General features: G+C 42.4%; 1 protein-coding gene across 1 annotated transcript in view; it reads left to right on the top strand.

Annotated features, from left to right (window-relative positions):
- The window catches only part of FAT4 (FAT atypical cadherin 4), a 150,590-nt gene extending 134,594 nt beyond the window's left edge, over positions 1-15,996 (top strand). The window contains exons 13-17 of the mRNA XM_064450492.1: positions 814-993; positions 1,858-1,982; positions 3,117-3,334; positions 8,050-8,311; positions 12,489-15,996. Of these exons, the coding sequence (XP_064306562.1) occupies positions 814-993; positions 1,858-1,982; positions 3,117-3,334; positions 8,050-8,311; positions 12,489-14,365 (2,662 nt within the window). The 3' untranslated portion in view covers positions 14,366-15,996. The remainder of the gene's footprint in view (positions 1-813; positions 994-1,857; positions 1,983-3,116; positions 3,335-8,049; positions 8,312-12,488) is intronic.
- Positions 15,997-19,668: the final 3,672 nt, after the last annotated feature.

The raw sequence follows: 19,668 nt of genomic DNA, 5'->3' as shown, positions 1-19,668 counted from the left end.
TGAATCATATCTATCTTGTCAAAACCAGGCTGAGACTCAAAATGTTATTACTCTAACAGCACCTATGTCTCACTCCCGTGTTCAGTTTTGGGATTCGATTTGGGATCTTGTATGTAATATTTATTTATTTATTTAAACTGCACCTCTCATTTCTTATAAATGTGGAAGAAATAACATCACCTGATTACCGCTTTCTTTTAAAAAAAAACAAACTAGTGAATACTTTGACATTGTTTTCAGTAATATCCAGCTGTCATCTTTTACCGTTTTCATTTCTTAAAATTGGCCCATACAGAGAACAAACCTTATTTCTTGTGTTTACTGTAACTAACTCAGAAGCCTTCCTGTCACATCTTTAGATCCTCTTTGAAGATAACAAAAAGTTTAATCCCAATCACTTTGGCTAATTTCTTACAGTAAGCACAACCATATTTCCTGTCACATGTGGTTTCTCCACTAGCAAAGGTGTTATATCTTTGTAAATTAATGAATCCATCTTCCAGCTATTTAAATATCATCTACAAATTAAATAGTAATTGAGTACAAAACCTTATTCATTATGATTTCAAGCATGCTGCTTAGTCAAGTGAATAGAAATTTTGCCATACAGTAACTGAGTGTGAATTTAGTTGTACCCGTTATAACTGCTAGTTCAAGTGCTACTGATCTCTCTGTCTCCCCTTCTAAATGTAAAACACAAATGCTGGCAGAGGAATTTTAGCCGCAGACCGTAGCTGATTGTTACAGTTCCTCTGTTGTCATTGCTATCTTAACGTCTGATACCGATAAATTATTTCTCTGACTCTTTTATAGGACTCTCGATGTACAACCAAATCGAGTTACTGTTGGTGGCATCAGGTCTGTAGAGCCTATCCTTCAAAGGAGAGGACAGGTGGAAAGCCATGATTTTGTGGGCTGTATAATGGAGTTTGCCGTCAACGGACGTCCCCTGGAGCCCAGCCAGGCTTTGGCAGCTCAAGGAATCTTAGATCAGTACGTCTGCTATATATGGTATCGAATGGACCACGTTTACAACAGAGGAAGCTGTCATTAAAGTCAGATGCTATTCCGTTCAGACACCTTCAGCTAGCTCCTGTAAAAAAAAATGAAAACTGTGAAAAATTTTAAGAAGCAAGTGTGAAAAATTTTAAGAAGAAAGTGAATTTGAATAAAAGGTTCACAAAAGATTGCAGAGGCTTCAAAAAAGCAGCATCATTACGTTTCTCTTGCCAATTATTATTGATGTTGCTTTGCAGGCTGAAACAGAGTAGCCCTGTTACTGCATCTCTTCATATATTCCACCTGGGTTTGACCGTACTCGTACGGTTCACTAAATCTCTACCCCCTCTTATTTCTCTTTAATCCACAACGTCTGTCCTATCACTTTGCCTCTCAAGTATCACCGAATTTCCCTTGTACCCTCCGAGAGGCCTTTCAGAAATGATGGACTGTGTGATTCTATTGCTTTTTTCATCTCAATGTTTGAAGTCAGAGTTGTAGCAATTAGGTCAGCCTTGCGTCCAGATTTGCTAGCTCACCCTTCCTCTTCCAACTCCCAAGTTCGTGCTGTTTGTTGTGATAAGTCGCCTCTGGAGATCTGCAGCGTAAAAAGCACCTAGAATAGTTTCTTCTCTTGTGTAACAGATAATAGGAGTTTCACTGTCTCCGATTTCCTTTCTGTTTCATAAGACTGTCATCACTTGATGCTGAAAATTGGCATCTGTTTAGAAACATGAGCTGTGTATGAGGAAAAGCCTCTCCATTTTTGCATTTCTGGGGGGAGGACGCTTCCCAGCACAGTTTCTTGGCTTATTTGTGCGTATGTTCTTCAGCATCTACTTTTCTGATTGGTTTCAGATGCCCCAGACTAGAAGGTGCTTGCACGACCAGCCCCTGCCAACATGGTGGCACCTGTGTTGATCACTGGTCATGGCAGCAGTGCCACTGCAAAGATGGACTGACGGGAAAGCACTGTGAAAAATGTATGGAGAAGGTTTTACTGGTTTCCTCTTTAATGTACACCTAACTGTGGTTTAACTGGATGCCATTAAGGGTTTCTTTCCAGGGGCATGGGATAACGGATTTTATAAAATAATGAAAACAAGCAGCATGCTTGCCTCTTAAATAATTTTGAAGGAAAAGTCCACAATGGACTTTTGTCCTTTCCTGAGCTAAAAATAGCAACAAGTTACATATATTATATTTTCTGGTCTGTATGTTGCATTTCAGGTAACTTGAACTCATTTAAAACTACTGCTTCCCAATAAAGTATAATCAGTAACTAAAATAAAGCTATCCCAGAGGAGGGATTTGTCTGCTACGGGGAGGTAAGAGGGTAAAGGAAAACCCTTCGCCTCATGTATACATTGTGTTCATGTGCTTATGGCTTCTCCAAACTGTAGGCCTTTTTAGCAAACGACCGTCAGATTATATGCAAGAAAATATGGTAAATGTAAACAAAAGCAAGCCATTTACACTCTGGGGTTATTAGCTCACATATGGATAGCTCTGTAAATCAGTATAGGATTGTATAGGAGGGCAACGTGATTTATTTCCATGTAGTTGTAGCATAATGACTGGGCTTTGTTTTCTTACATGTCCCATTATTGTTTGGCTGATTTATATGCTTTTATTGCGCTGGTTTACAAAAGAATTTAGCCATAATTTTAACAGCATTTGGTAGTCAATGCTCTGCCATTTTTTATTCTTTTTTTTATGCCATAACAAATAGAAAGTCATTATCTCTGCCCTGAAGAGCTTAGAGTTCAATATATCATGAAACCCTGCTTGCAGTAATGGAAACAGTAACATCCCTGGGAAGGAATTACAGTTCTGAGAGCCAAATTTTTTTCCTTACTCCCTCACTTGTTCCCTGGCGAGTTTTAATTTACTATTGACTGATAGCAGCAGTAAATTACTAGCACACTCCCACTCTCAAACGCACATTCTGGTTGAAGCCAAAGAATAGAGGGGTAGAAATTACTATTCACTCCTGCTCTGTCCCTGACCTGCTCTGAACCTGATCTCTGCCCTGGAAGAAAATGGTTGTTATTAGGCAGATGATCGCTATAGCTGTAAGGAGCTGCATACTCAGCGCTTCCCTCTCCTTGTCCCAGATATTACTGCCGACACTGCCTTATCGCTAGAAGGCAAAGGACGACTCGACTACCACATGAGCCCAAACAAGAAGCGAGAATACGTGATGAGACACGGCACTCGAGGCGCTGGCCCAGGACCCCCGAGCGCGGACCGCTTGGAAGTGAAGTTCAGGACAAGAAGCGAGAACGGTGTTTTAGTTCACGTCCAGGAAAGCAGCAACTTCACTACTGTGAAGGTAAGATTAGAGCTAATGCTGAGCTTGATTAGATTGGACTGCCTCGTGCGTGGTGATCAAAATCACATTTTTCCATTACTCTTGCTGTTTCCTTTATAAAATATTAGGTCTTTAACCAAGGCTAGGCACTGCTCCAGTATCATTCATCTTCTCAACAATTCCCTTGCTATTTGCCAAGGTATCAGAAGATCTTGATGGTTTTGCATCTAATCAGTTTTGTCTAGACTCCAAATGATGACTGTTTTAAGGCCACAGGAACAGTACTCATTGCCATATTTGTTATCATCATTAAGTTACACTCTACAGAACAAATAATTTAATCACTGGCCTTTTATCTTCTGATTTTTCGGGCCTTGAACCCAGACCCTTCTTAAGCCAAGCAAACAACTGCCAAAAAGTTTTCATTAATTCCTACTGGTGTGGCTCGTGCTTATCAAACTAGGAAGTGAGGGATAACTTGAATTTGTGAGGTTACCCATAGACCAGTGTCAATATCAAATTATTTTGGAGATACATAGCTGAATTAGTGCTTCAAATGCCACACAGTTTTGGGGTTTTTTCCCAAAGAGTGTATTGCTGCAGAAGTTACCTTTCTCAAGAGAAAGCGATGGTTCAGTTCCTGGCTATGACTCAGTCCATTTACTCATAACTCTAAATGAGTACAGCAGTGATGTTGGCAAGCCCCTTTATTGGGTTGGTGTAAGCTCCAAGTTTCCTTGACTGCTGTAAGGCTTTCCAAGTTTTTTCCCTGACTTTTAAAGAAACTCATACAGAAATTCACACTTTCTAAGCTTCATCCCCATGGTTATTCTTCACCTGCCTGGTCAGAGATACAGAGCTTTCCCGACACACCGGCTGTCTTTAAGAAGCAAGTCTGCATTACCTCCCTGGAGTACACTTTTACTGCATCATTTGATAGGAGGTTTCTGCTTCAGTCATATTAGCAGATAAGATCTCATTATTTTGAGTTCTGGAGAGAAAAAACAAATACTACCTTCTTCTCCCTGGTAGAATTTGCTAGGTCAGCTCTATAAGCATTATTAAAAAAAAAAAAAGGAGAGAGTTGCCTTTCCTGGCTGAAACCACTAGTGGTGTGTTTATGCAAACAGTCTTATTATTGTTAATATTGGTGAAGTTATACAAGCAAGCAGAGGGTGTCAAGTCCCAGCCCCAGCTGTGCAAGGGCAAAGAGTGGAGGGAGGTTTGCCTAGTAACAGAAGCAGCAGTTTGAGGGAGGAGAGGTAACATCACTGTACCGATTATTGCCGAAAAGTTCCCAGATGATTCTAGTTAATAAAACCGTAGTAATTTAACTGTAGTTAGTACAGGATGGCTTCTGCGCCGCTGCTCATACCTGGAGGAGGTATCACGACAAGCACTCCCCTCGGCGGTGGCCCACGATGTCAGCGAAGCCAACCCACGCGTAGGTCTCCTTGGCATCTCAGTCCGCTCCCAGTGCAGAAGATGAGCTTTAGGAGCTTCTGTCCCTTCAGTCTTCAAAGTAGACAATCTTATAACTGGATTTGGGGGTCTTTTAGTATGCTGTTATCCAAAGTGTAAGCATTCAGAGAAAACCTGCCAGATGTTTTTAAATATTAAACTGTGCTAGGGAAAAACCTAAAAGTCCTGTGGCTACCGCCGTGCCTCCACGTTTTTCCTCCTGTAGTTAACTGGTTTTGGTGAGATGGGATTGGGGTAAAATTTTGAGAAATGGTAATAAATCAGATCCACTAAGATTGCGAGCAGCTGGTTCACTAAAAGATGGATGTAAACTCCCCCAAAAAAAACGCGAGAGAGGTCTTTATGATATACAGGGATCCTTAGTCCAGGAAAGATACAGAAATTATCAGATTAAACTAAGCAATGGTCAAATTCAAATGGAAAATGTCTCCCTAAAAACACACAAAAAGGAAGAAGGTAGGGGATTCCGTGTTCGTAAGGCTCTTTGTCACAGCTTATTCTCCCACAAATAATACCCACTGCAGCTAATTCAGGTAGAAGTAATGGGACAAATACCGCAGGTTAAAGGTGAAATTGTCTGCCTTGTTTTGGCTGAACATCTCATCAGAAATCGGATTAAACTAGCAAAGCTGTAGCTCTAAGATCTATGAATTGTACGAGTGGAGAATGTGGATTGCATGTAACCTATATGAGCTAACAGACGAATACGTTAGGGTGGTGAGACACTGGGACAGGCTGCCCACGGAAGCTGTGGATGCCCCATCACTGGAAGTGTTCAGAGTCAGGTTGGGCAGGGCCTGGAGCAACCTGATCTGGTGAAAGATGTCCCTGCCCGTGGCAGAGGTGGTGGACTAGATATCTTTAAAGGTCCTTCCCCAGCCAAACCATTCTGCAATTCTATGCACATATTGAGTCGCAGGAACAAACCAGAACATAATTCATTTGAATGGTATCTCATCCAGTGAGCCGTAAATCTGTAAAGGCTAGTGCTCAGATTTAAGACAAATAAGAAGCAATTTGTTCAGTAAAGCAGGCTCAGAGTGTTAGTAAAGTTGAATCATTCTTGTAGTTAGGAATATGTTTGCTTTAGTGGTTCATTCTTTTCATTATATTCTACTTGTCAGTTGCTCTGCCGTTTAAATAAAACCCAGAAATGGGTGTTACTCAATATTGCCAGCATCAGCATTTGTTTCAAATTTAGAAATATGTTGTGCTTCAAGGAACCAAGATGAACATTCCTTATTTTTTCCTGGTTGAAGAAGTCATGGCCCGGTCTTGTCTCTGGAAGTTTTATTTTCCAAAAGTCACTAGTATGTTATTTATGAGTCTGTTAGCATTAGTCACATGCAATTTTAAAGAAACAGAAATGGAGCTAGAGAGTCATAAATCAGTATGCAAAATATCAGTTGCTGACAGGTAAATAATTCTACAGTTTTTCTCTAATGCGGGATTAGAAGTTACGATTCTGTGCTCAGTCTTCCCATAAGCTTAGAGGATATTGTCTGATACGGTGTATTTCTTTTTGCTTACGTAAAGACCAAAATACAAGCTAGTATTTTCATGGAGCATAAAAGACAAAATAAGACTAACAAACCGGTTACAGGCTACAGACATGAATATACGTATATATTCCACCCAGTTAATCTTTTTATAAATACTTTTGATTCTGGCAAATGTTGTTTAATATGCTACAAATGTCTGTGTGACTGCATTTCCAAATGTGGGATTTTCTTTGTGCCTGTGTGCTGGTTCAGGTGTATGCCACCTGCGTTTGCCAGTGACAAACGCATCCCTCCTCTGAGGGGCAGCTTTATCAGAGCCCCTCAAACAATGCGTCTTCAAACAGTCCAAATTATTGCATGTATAGATGGAGTGCGTGCATATATTAACCGTCGTATTTCTTGATCCAAATGGAATACGTGCTAGATACGCTCAGTTGAGGCTGCTGCCAAGGCATGAGCATGGTCTTACAGCCATATTAAAGCTGATCTGCATGAACAAAGTCCTCAGCTTGCATCACTAAGGAAGTAAATCCAGAGCATTTAACAATTTCTGGAAACGAGAGCAGCATTCTTGTAGCCAGTGTGTCACCTCGCAGTTCTTCCCAGGTGAACGTTATTTTTCCTGGAACAAAGCACGCGAGGCTTAGAGAGCTTTCAACAAACCTGGGGCTTCGACCTTTCCTGGGCTACGCGTGCACGCGTTCTGCACGCTCGTGTTACGCGTCACGGACCGACCGAGCTGCAGCGAGGAACGCGGGAGGGGAAACGGTCGGCTTATTTAACGTGTATGGCCAAACGTGCAGAGTATGGAAGGAAACTTCCAACAAGTTGCAGAGCCACCCTGTATGAGCTGTACGCGAATCTGTACACCCTTAGGAGGCCGCCTGACGTACCTAACTCCTATCCAGTATTTGAGAAGCTGGCAGGTTTGGATGTTGGGGTTTTCTTAAACGCCTATATCTTAAATGCAGAATTTGCACTGGTCATTTAATATTGAGCTAGTAAGAGGTTTGAAATCCTGCATCGCATGATTCGGTAGAATTGCGAGGCGTTGTTCCTAGAGGAAAAGCCAAAACATTTTTCATGGAATTGAATAGAAACCTTTTTTCCTAACATCTTACGGGTTTAAAAGCGGTTTGCTCAAGTAAGCACCGTTTGAAAACTCGCACAAGATAATACACTTTGCACCTCTTCAGAAAGGTTTCTAAAACACAACTGGTTTTCTGCAAAATGCAAATTAGCAGCAAAAACAGGTAGGAAATGGGAGTCTTGTTCAAGTCCTGCCATGCTGTACACATACCGAATCGTGTCAAAATGAAAACTAGATGCAAGTTTTCTGGGCGAGGACAACATCTGTTTACTCTGCAAAGCATTTTCCACACTTGCATTGAAGCAGGAGGAGGAATTATTCTTTCATTGGTTAAAATGTTTTGTCACGTCCATGCCCTGTTGCTGGCCCCTCAATAGGTTTTTCTCGTATGAGATTAGCCGCGGAATGAGTGGGTGGCAGCTCCAAGTTTTCTACCGATACAGTGATGTATTTAAATGTGCCCAAATTTTTAGTACTAAATAATTAATGAATTTTTAGTACAAAATGGTTATTTGGGAAAAAATACACCCAGGCTTCCTATTACAACCGAAGCCATGTGTTACTGCAGCTCTGCTGAATAGGCATTACATTGGTTATGTGTGGACAGAAGTGGTTACGTGTGTATCATTTTAAAATCATACATTTTGCTGTTTCCTGATCAGATAAAAGGTGGGAAAGTGCATTACGTATCCGATGCTGGAATTGCTGGGAAAGTGGAAAGAAATATCCCAGAAGTGTACGCGGCAGATGGGCAGTGGCATTCGGTACTCATTGAGAAGAACGGGTCCGCTACTATCCTGTCGGTCGACAAGACTCATAGCCGAGAGATTCTCCACGCCACGCAAGACTTTGGTGGACTAAATGTTCTTACGATTTCTTTGGGAGGAATCCCATCCAGCCAACCTTTCAAGAGTACAGTTGCAGGTAATTTTTATTATTATTTTAATATGCTGCACATAAGCAGATTTGAGAAGAGAAAGGGTCTCTGTTTGGTTGAAGGTTGCAGAATGTACTGTAATTCTTTGTTATTTTCTAATGTACTTCCATAGTTCGCCAGGAAAGCTGCACATTGAATGAGGAAGGATTGCAGACTTTGTTCCTTCAATACACTTTGCAGCCTTGCTGTTTCCAAAGCAGGCACTTCGTCCCCACAGCTTTCTGGAGGCGGGGAGTGGGTTTGCTTGCTTGTCTGTCAAATCAGTTGTTATAATTTTGTTATGCTAATGGAGAAGAAAGGATCTATTCTTCACCTGGGTCAGAATCTGGAAAATCAAAGCAAATCTTTTACTTGGGTAAAAATGCTAAATGAGAACTTTGTCTCTGTAGGGGTTTGGTAAGTACTGCGGGATTTAGCCTGTTTTTAATATGATTAAAATACTTTCTGAAACTCCAACTTCCTCCTGCTTTATCCTGCTGTCAAATGAAGAATAGGATTTATTTCTGAGCAACAGAAACCAAGGACAATAAGGAACCACCCTCTGACTGAAATCTAACTGTTAAGAGGTAAATCAGTCTCCCTTAAGAGTTAAAGCAACTCTCTTAGACCCTGGCAAAAGAAGTAGATAACATATATTTGATATCATTCCCCAGCGATAAGTAAAGATGGAAGTGATTTTAGCTACAAACTGTGAGATACTCCAGACAATGCAGGCACGTAGGTTTCACAGAGCTTTTGTACTGAAAAATCTTCCTGTCTTCAAGCCCTGTGACCAGATAAAGGATGGTTGAGTGCGGCAAATCCGTGCTTCGCATTTGTGTACAGTGAATTTGTATGAAGTCATACGAATTCTGTGCTTACCTTTACCGTTTTTACATGTATGTTTTAGGAGCAACGTATGCATGGAAAAGTCAGAGGCTTTTAAAAAAGCTGGAAAAAAGAAAATTGAGGATGCTAAAACCTCACCACTGCCTGATGCTGTGGCAGACAAATTAGGATTGTCTGGCTTCCATTAGGAAAACACAATCCAAAATCTCTGATTCATATGATTTGATTTGATTTTATTATTAGATTACACTGTGTACGACATACCAAGGATTTACAAGGGGGAGGTATAAAACTCTGCATGAACTCAGAGAGTCAAAAATATTTGCAGTACCATTAAAGGCAGACAAAAATGTATGCGGGTGACAACTCCAGGGCTGTGAAGCTGGTCTGTCCAATAACATTTTCAAACCCAGGTAGAGCTGACAAAATCCCTGTTGCTGTTTATCACATCACTGCTGCAAGGGACCACCAAGCGTGTGGCAAGGTAATTGTCCATTTTGCTTGGGCTCCCACCTGAACCTAAATCCTCAATTTCCTCTTTATTTGGGAATGTAAAAACTGGAGAAAATGAAACTAAGTAACGGTGAAAGAAAATACAACTTTTCCAGAATGGAAATAATACACAAATAGCGTGCTTGCAGAACTTAGAAGGCTCTTTCATGTCCCTTTACACCACCTGACTCGCAGCTCTTAGTGAAATGTATTTGATGTTGATACCCGCTCATATTTCATTTCTGACATCAGAGGGTGCTCAAATTTTAAACCAACATACTTTGAAGATTATAAATCTGTAATGTCATACAACTTGAGTGTATTTACTATTTCATGACAGAGTAAATATTCATAACATTTATCTCTGTGCTACCCATTTTTACAGGGCTTTCCACAATTATTCACAAAGTTACCATTCATAGCGGCCGTTCTTCCATCCCAGCATACGTTTGCAGAAATTAATCTTTCACTGACACTCTCATGTATGGAAAATTTGCTCCTGTTTATTCTTTCACACAAGTGCGAGGCTTCAGAACTGAGTAGTGGCACTTTCCTTCTCCTTGGTGATTATTTTTATTGGAAATACCTGATAAATTTGGTCTTGAATAATATCGTCCTGTAAACCTGGCACCACGTACGGCATCCCAAGGACAGAAGTTAAGGAGAAGCAAACATGTTTCTTACAGCAAGTGCACATGTGGACACTCAGAGCGTAACTTAGAAACACATCTCTGTGTGCCATTTTGTCACAGCTCAGAGCAGAGGCCAGCAGGAGGTTGCACTGTCCTAAAACCCTTGCAGAAAGGATTGAATCTTGGGAACACAAAGAATTATTAGGCTGGCAAAAGGCTGGATTTTCCTGCGACCTCACACGCGACCACCGCACAGAGGCTGGGGATAATCCCACCTCCCTGGGCTCTCCCAGCACTGAAACTCGGCGTCACCACTGGCGGGGCTACAGCCAAGCTGTGGGAAGCCTGGGGAAAGGCCGCTCACGATTCAGAAACGTAAAAGTATTGCCATGATTTTAGGGGGCAGTAAGACAGGAGGCTTAGCAGAGGCACGAGAGCAACTTCAGCTTGGAACAGGGGAAACTGGAAAGCACACAAGCAAAGGGGAATGGAAGCTGATGTTTTCTTGCACACAGGTTTCTCCGTGTGGATGATAAGCTTTAGGAATGTGGGAAAATTAGGAAACAAAACCATTTAAGTATCTTGAATGAAGTCATTAGAAGGAATATTTGTTCAAATTCACTTTAAAGACATTAAATACTATTAGAATAGATGCTTCCCTATGGTAACCACTTGAATTCTTGGCTTATTTACTGAACAATGGAGCCTTTCATTTAGCTTCAGTGAAATGGGTCCATAAATTGAAAATTGAGTCAGTTTAACAATATATTTTTAGAAAATACCATGTTTCTGCAAAATTCAGCCATTTGCTCGTCGCTTAGTATTTTGGCAAAATAATTCTGCTTCAAGGGGAAACTACATTATAATAAAAATCTGAGAATATAACCTCCTGACTTCCTTCGATGAGTCTTTCTGTAAATAAGCACGCTACTATCACAAAAGTATCCATTTGCATTGCAAACCCCAAGTCTCATCTGCTCAGTGAGCAGCAGAGTTGAGTCTATGTGTGAGCAACCTGTTTTTACCCAGGTAAAACATTTCCGTTATTTCGTTGCATTTTATATTAAGGTTTTTTCCTCACTTTTAACTTTATTCCCAGTCTCCAAGCTTGAGGTAGATACTTCCTAATCGGGCAGTAGTTCCTTCTCCTGCGCAGCCTATAGAATTCTTAAAAGCCAGATCAACATTTCAAATTATATTTCGGCTTCTGCTTACAACTGCCTGTTTTTTTTCAGATTTAATGAATTCAGTGGGAGTGCTAAATGTCTTACAGGCCCTCTAGAAAACATATGTTAATTACAGCATCTCAATTGCAGGTTTTGGTACATTCTATTTACTCACTTAAGAGTATTTTCATTGCTTTGAAATCTTAATGTTGAAGGTAAAAACCATGGCCTGTTTCTGAATTCTTATTTGGCAGACTTAAAAGAACCAAGATATCTTGGTATCATTTTGATAAGTATCATGCATATATCTTCAGAGGAATTGCTTAATTACTTTTTTTATCTTCACTCTCCATTTCTGTGCGCAGATGAGATGTGAAAATCATTAATTTTAAAAGGTGCATGTGTAGACGTTATTCCAGAAGCACCAGGGGTGACCAGCCTTTACTTAATCTTCTTCTTAAAAGTAGATTTCAGTCCCTATCTAATATGAGCCTCCAAAATTATCACAAGTTTACGAACAAAATAGTCATTACAGTGTAAGAGGAAATATTTAACAGAAGCAACAAAACGTTCCTTACACCTGAGCCTAAATGATTCAGTACAGATTGTCAGATACTGAAACATCTGTGAGTAGGCCGTCCTTCTAGCGATATACGTGATTACTTAAATATTGCACCGCTATGGTTAATATCACAGAAATTTGTACATTAATCACAGTCTGGGGAACCAGTGTAAGCTCAGTACACGTAAGATTCACTCGTGAAAATACAGAGGCTTCATGTGTGTAGCTAACACACTGTGCACTGCTTAAAACCACATCAAGAAATAAGGCTGTCACCACTGTTGCAGCATCGGGGTTTCCATTTTGTTGCTTCTGTGTTTGTGTTTCCCCTTTCGTTTCAGGGCACACAGGCACACCGCAGGTCTCGTCACCTGCTGGTCGAAAGGTTTCTCCTTTCGCGTGGTATTGCTCAGAGTGTCTTTGGCCTCTGTTGACAGCGGCTTCAGTCTTCAGGTCCCGACGTGACTGTTGCTTTTCCTCCTAGGCTTTGACGGCTGCATTTCCTACATCAAGTACGGCGGGGAGAGCCTTCCCTTTGCGGGCAAGCACAGCCTCGCCACTCTCTCCAAAACAGACCCCTCGGTGAAGATCGGCTGCCGCGGTCCCAACGTCTGCGCCAGCAGTCCCTGCTGGGGTGAGCTGATGTGCATCAACCAGTGGTACGCCTACCAGTGCGTCCCGCCGGGCGCCTGCGCCTCCAGCCCCTGCCAAAACGGGGGCAGCTGCGAGCCCGGGGCGCACGCCGGCTTCACCTGCAGCTGCCCCGAGGCGTACGCGGGACGGACGTGCGAGGCGGTGGTGGCGTGCCTGGGGGTCTCGTGCGCCCCGGGCCACGAGTGTAGAGCGGGGATCAATGGTGGTCACGTCTGCCTGCCGTCCCCACACCCCGCCGAGCTCTCGCTGCCCCTCTGGGCCGTGCCAGCTATCGTGGGCAGCTGCGCCACTGTCCTGGCGCTGCTGGTCCTCAGCCTCATCCTCTGCAACCAGTGCCGAGGAAAGAAGTCAAAAGCTCCAAAAGAGGAGAAGAAAACAAAGGAGAAGAAGAAAAAAGGGAGCGAGAACGTGGCATTTGATGACCCTGACAACATCCCGCCATATGGCGATGACATGACTGTCAGGAAGCAGCCTGAAGGGAACCCCAAACCCGATATCATCGAAAGAGAAAACCCGTATCTCATCTATGACGAAACCGACATCCCGCACGCCACGGAGACGATCCCCAGCGCCCCGCTGGCTTCCCCTGAGCCCGAGATCGAGCACTACGACATCGACAACGCCAGCAGCATCGCCCCCTCGGACGCCGACATCATCCAGCACTACAAGCAGTTTCGGAGCCACACGCCCAAGTTCTCCATCCAGAGGCACAGCCCGCTGGGCTTCGCACGGCAGTCCCCCATGCCCCTGGGAGCCAGCAGCTTGACCTACCAGCCCGCCTACGGGCAGGGCTTGAGGACAACGTCTTTAAGCCACTCGGCATGCCCTACTCCCAACCCCCTGTCTCGGCACAGCCCCGCACCCTTCTCCAAATCGTCGACCTTCTACAGGCACAGTCCAGCAAGGGAGCTGCACCTCGCCATAAGGGAAGGGAGCCCACTGGAGATGCACAATGATGTCTGCCAGCCTGGCATTTTTAACTATGCCACTCGGCTGGGGAGGAGAAGTAAGAGCCCACAGACCATGGCGAGCCATGGTTCCCGACCGGGAAGCCGCCTGAAGCAGCCCATTGGGCAGATCCCTCTGGATTCTGCTCCTCCGGTGGGGCTGTCCATCGAAGAGGTGGAGAGACTGAACACCCCTCGCCCCAGAAACCCCAGCATCTGCAGCGCAGACCATGGACGGTCCTCTTCTGAGGAGGACTGCAGGAGGCCTCTGTCCCGGACGAGGAACCCGGCCGATGGCATTCCCGCGCCCGAATCCTCCTCCGACAGCGACTCCCACGAGTCCTTCACCTGCTCAGAGATGGAATACGACAGGGATAAGCCCATAGCATACACCTCCAGGATGCCCAAGTTATCCCAGGTCAATGAGTCCGATGCGGATGACGAGGACAACTACGGCGCCAGGCTGAAGCCCCGGCGGTACCCTGGCCGCCGAGGCGAGGGGGGTCCGGTGGGGGCACAGGCGACCACCGCCAGTGCGGGGGAGAGCTCCCTGCCTGTGAAGCTGGGGCAGCAAGCGGGAAGCTTCAACTGGGACAACCTCTTGAACTGGGGCCCGGGCTTTGGGCATTATGTGGATGTTTTCAAAGATTTGGCATCACTTCCTGAAAAAGTAGCAGCAGCAGCAGCAGCAAGTGAAGACAGCAAAGGTGGTACAACGAAGCCTGTTTCCAAGGACGGGGAAGCAGAACAGTACGTATAGGCTTTATCTCCTGGTATTGCCACGGTGCAAAGCCACGGGGGCCGGTCGAACCGTTATATGGTTGTAGAAAAGCAAAGGTCAGCATTTGAACCCCAGGCCAGTTTGGTTGGAGGAGACTTTAAAAATAATAACCATTATGCTGCTGAAAGAGACTTAAAACGTTTTTAATTTAATTATGCTTGGATGAATTTATTTCTCCTGCATGCATTGTATTTGAAAACAAGATATTCGGCATGCAGCCTTTGAAAAGGGTTCCCTATTTACCATTGTTTGGTTTGTGATTCTTAAATTAATAATGCTTTGTTCTGAAAAAGAACTAATTTTTTTTTTTTTTTTAATTGTGAAGGATGTGCATATTGTCTCCAGCTACTAACATTTTTTTACAATGCAAGAGTATTGAGGATTTAATTTTCCATAAGAAGTGCATGGAAGAAGGATGGTGAATGAAGGAATTACCGTAGTAAGGTGTCTCAGAAAACGTAGCTACCATATCCTGCAGTTGCTCACATGATGGATGTGATGAAATCAGCTTGAATATCTGCTGGCAACAGTGCTATAAGTCTTATTCCATACAAGAGGTGCTAGAAGCAGCTCAAGCCAGTCAGCACTTTAGGAGTTTTTTTTCTTTTCAGCTTGTTTATTTGTTTGTTTGGGGGTGAGGGGTGGGGGGTTTCTTTTTTTTTTGCCTTTTTTTTGCCTTTTTTTTTTTTTTTAAATCTTTTGGGTTAGTTTGTTTTTTTGACAAAGTTGTGTGAGAGCTTCTGAATCTCCATGAAATATTTTGGGATGCTTAACCCCGATCCCTGCCCCTCCCCACCCGCCGAGCGCGTGCAGTGGTGGGGGGGGGGAGCGATCGGCATTTGTCAGCCCGGCCAGGTAGCCTGGCTCGCGGCAGCGGCACGATCAACGGGAGCAAGGGAGAAACCCCTCCATTTCCACATCTCTTGGCCTCTCATCTCGGCTGTGCTGCTGCTGCGGTCTGTGCTTCTCCCCAGGTTTCCTTTTCCCATCTGTACTATAGAAAGGTAGGACTAACACTTACTCGCCTACCTCACAGGGGTGTTGTGGGGACTAATTAGTTAACTCGTCTGAAGTGCTTAGACATTATGAAGCACTATAATAAGTATTATCATAATTATTATTAAAGCACTGCCTAGCCTTTGTGACCTTGGAGTGGCATTTTCTGCATTATATGATTTTCTATGATGGAAACTTTGAAGAATTATTTATTGTATAGAAAATTACTGCACTCTAGCATTTTGGAGCGGATATGAGGGAAAACTACTTGTAGATTCATTAATGTAGCTTACTGTTTGTCCCAGATTCCCTAAAGTTTTAGGCAAAGTAGAACCTCACAAAGTCCTTACATTTTCATGCAGATCTGATGAACCTATTGTACTGTGTAAAAACTTCAATTTTTTTTTTTTTTACCTAAGCTGTGTTTTTATATCAATATTTTCCTATGCTGAATAGTTTTCTTACTTTCAGGGAAGGTAAGAAAAATACTTTTTTTACATTTGTTACTTATGTAACATCCATATTTTTCACATTTTGATAAATTTGTAACATACTGTATGCTTTCTACCTGTAAATGCCAATAATAGAATTAAAATATTTATTTAAAATCTTCAGTGTGTGTTATTTGAAACCTTTCAACTTTTCTCTCTCTCTCCTTTCCACTCCTTGATCTTCACTTTTACTAGCTTTTTTATTCATAAAATGGGCTTCAAGAAGCAAGGTGATGATGTAAAATTATGCATTCGGAGTTCATTCGCAGCGAAGGCAGCACTGGTACGACTGTGGAAATTAAATTAACTTCTCTGCAGAGGGGCAGCACGAGCCCAGTGCAATTCTTGAAGTCCCGCTGAGTCCAGTGTTGTTGCCCCTTACAAAGGGATGAATTTTTCACCAAGGGTGAGAGAAGGATGGAGCGTATCCCTCTTGCATTTTGTGAGCGACCCTGACGTGATCAAAAACCAGCAGGCTTCAGCTATCTCAGGAAGATGGAGAAGAGGTGGTACTGGGACATTGTTGAGCCTAAGGTAATGTCCGAAAGTACCAAACCTACTTTCAGATTTCTAATAATGTAATAAAACTGTATTTTAGCCCATAGGGGTTTATTAGTAGCAACTGGTTTTAGTTCTGTTAACCAACACTTCCACCTCCGCTCAGAGCTGAAGCTTTCCAGTACGTAGATAGTTCGGAGTGTGAGAACAAGAGCTTTCTTTACTAAAGCAGCGGCTGAACAATAAATAACTGCATTCTTGTATATTTATGAGAGAATAAATCAAACTTGGACAACTTGTCAGAGAATGCAAAGAGTGAAAAAGTTAAGACTGCAGGCAAGAGGTGAGTTCTGAGGTTACACTTTGAATGAGTGGTATTTTGTTTAGAGGACTTAGAAAAAGAAAAACAATTTGAGGGTTTGTTTTTTTTTTATCTGTTACTTGACTGTTTTCAAGTTTTTTGGTCAGCTTGTCTCAGAACCTACTCCTTCTGGCTAAAAATTCTGACAACTTCATCTTGCCCCACAATGGTGAAAAGATAATGGGCCAAAGCAGGCCACATTTGTATGTAAGTAGTTTCATCTGAAATAACAAGAGATCCACAAATGATTTCGGAGTTTGAGAAGCTGCTGTAATTAAACATCTGTTAAAAAGCTGTATGTTTAGTTTGGATATTACTCTTTAATACAAACTGTACCACATCCAAGCAGCGATTTTAATAACACATGAAAACTTTAACAAATGAAATCTTTTAAAACTAACACCAAACATATTGAGAACTGCATTATGCCAGTTAAGCATTCTGAGATTACCAAAAAGTTTTGTTAAAGGAAAATAATATGCAATGTGGACTTAGACAAAATTTAGGTCATTACTTTAATGCCATTTACAGTTTATCAAATTTTAGTTCATTCCTCTAAATTTTGTCACTTTCTATAATAGAGAGGAGTATATTTTACTGATTTCCTTGTTTCCCTGTTTCTGAAAAGCAGAGATGTTTCTGACACTTAACATATGATCCATTTCTGCCTTTTTTTTTTAATTCTTTCATGATGAGGATCAGAAAGGGGCTCCAAATGAATCATTTGAAACTATCATCCAAAGTTCTTAGAGTCGTGAGGAGCGAGCTGCATAATTCCCTTCGTTCATCATCAGAGCTGCGCGGTCCTGTGTCAAGGTCTGGGACATATTATAAGTCACAAATATGTGGAAAGGAAAACGGTCTGCACTGCTCACTTCAGAGCACGGGAGCCTCCAAACGCATCTCGTGTCAGCAGTTTGACCCGGTGACCTATCTTTCTGCTAGTAGCTTGCAGAGAGACACTCCTGTTTCCCGCGGGATGAGGGAGGGAACTCTGCCCCTGTCCACCTTCTTCTAGAGGGCTACAGCTGAACTCTTGGTGCGTCTCAGATGGGGATGGGGATGTTTACTTCTGATGACTGCTCAGATGAAAATGGACAGGGATATGGCAGATTTACTCGGCATTCTCTTGTGTACCCATGAAAAGGAAAACATACCAGAGTCCTGAAATTCTGTAGTTTCTGGTACGGGGATAAGTTATTAAAAGAAATGCAATCTAGATTTTTCTGATTCAAGACCTTCCAATAATTTTTATCAAAGTTATGTAATTTAAGAACCACAAAATTAATAGACACCCAACAGCAAAAATTAACTTGAAGCCCCACATTCTGGTGAAAACATCTGCCATCGGCAAGTGGACTGTGAGTTTTTGCTGCAGACCACAACCTGTGTCAAAGAGTATTGGTTAGCAGTGCAAAATCCAGCTGGAGTTGCATTACTCCGCTCTGGAAATGAGAAGGCTTTGGGTGGGAAGGGGGTACTTTCAAAGACATAAGGTGGAGCCAGACACTCCTCAGAGGTGCCCAGCAAGAGGACTAGAGCTCCGGTGGTCACAAGGTAAATGCCCATTGGATATGGTGGAGGTTAGGTGACGGAAGAGGTTGCCCTGCAGTGTTGTGGCATCCCTGTCCCTGGAAATATTTGAAACTTGGTTGGACAATGTACTGATGAATTTCATCTAACTTCATAGCTGGCCTTGCTTTGAGCAGGGTGTTGGACCACGTGGCTCTCCCAACCTGAACGATCCTGTGATGCCAGGTACGTCCAGCACCCTCTATTTCCCCTTCATGTTATACAAAGAAATGGATGAGACGTGCTGCCCTGGGGCACCACCCCTCTAGCTCTGATACACTGAAAACCTTTCTATCAGAGTCACAAATGAGGATCGTGAAGAGCACCCTGAGCTGATATCAGTAAATTAATCTAGCTTCAATACAGCAATTTACTGTATTTCATTTATTTCTTCTGTCTAACATTGATCATATTTAATTCTTGCCAGCCAGCTGGGATGATGTGTTGTGTGTTTTACTGATCACCTCCTGTGCCACTTTGAGAGTGCCACTTTTAAATTGTATTGTAGGTTATATTTCTGAAGCATAATTAAATAAATTTGAAAAATTGTATCTTGCAGTGTCAATATTTAATTTTAAACTGTTGCTATGTAAAAGCACTTTCTTAACTGAAATCTGTAGGAGACCCCTAATTAATATTCTCTGTTGTAGATCTTTTGAAATTTGGGAAGGAGAATGAGGAGAAAAAGATGGTTAAGAAAAAAGGTTGCTCTTTTTTGAAGTAGGACTGAGGGAAGGAAGAAAGTGAAAAGGTTGCTCTCTCTGCTCTCTCATGACAGCAGTTTACTGTTCACCCGCCTATCGTTTTCTGTGTCCATCTACATATTCATTCAACAATCTTTGCTCTGTGAAGCCAGTGCTTTGTTCATCCCAACGTGCTCCCTTTGCCTTTCTATAAATAACACTTAATGAGGGTGACTGACAGCACGTGTTCAGGTTGTCGGTAAGCATCGCAGCCTGTCTTTTTTGAAAAGGTGGGGATTTACACTCAATTGGCCTTTCCTGTATTTTGTATGAACTTCACTTTCCATTCAGCCAAGGCTTACAAGACCTTTTTCCAGCAAACAAATCCAGTTGGATTCTTAGTAAATTTTACAGCCTTTTTTCCAGTGACTTCCAGGTTTCATCATCCTTCTGTACTGAGATAATCAGCAGTAGACAGTGTTTCTAAGTTGGATTTTGCATTTAAAAATACCTTTATCTCTGGCCTTCGTGAAGTAAATTCTCAACAGAATCACTCTTCAATTTTATGGCCACATGTATTTCATTTAAGAGCATGTACGAAAAATAAATAAATAATGGCATTGTAATAGTAGGAGGCGAATTTCTCAACAACTTCTAAACGTAAGGGAAAGAGTCTACAAA

This window comes from Phalacrocorax carbo, chromosome 4, assembly GCF_963921805.1.
Source record: "Phalacrocorax carbo chromosome 4, bPhaCar2.1, whole genome shotgun sequence".
NCBI lineage: Eukaryota > Metazoa > Chordata > Aves > Suliformes > Phalacrocoracidae > Phalacrocorax > Phalacrocorax carbo.
The sequence above is the reverse complement of the archived record's forward strand: the minus strand, read 5'-3'. Positions and strand labels throughout refer to the sequence as shown.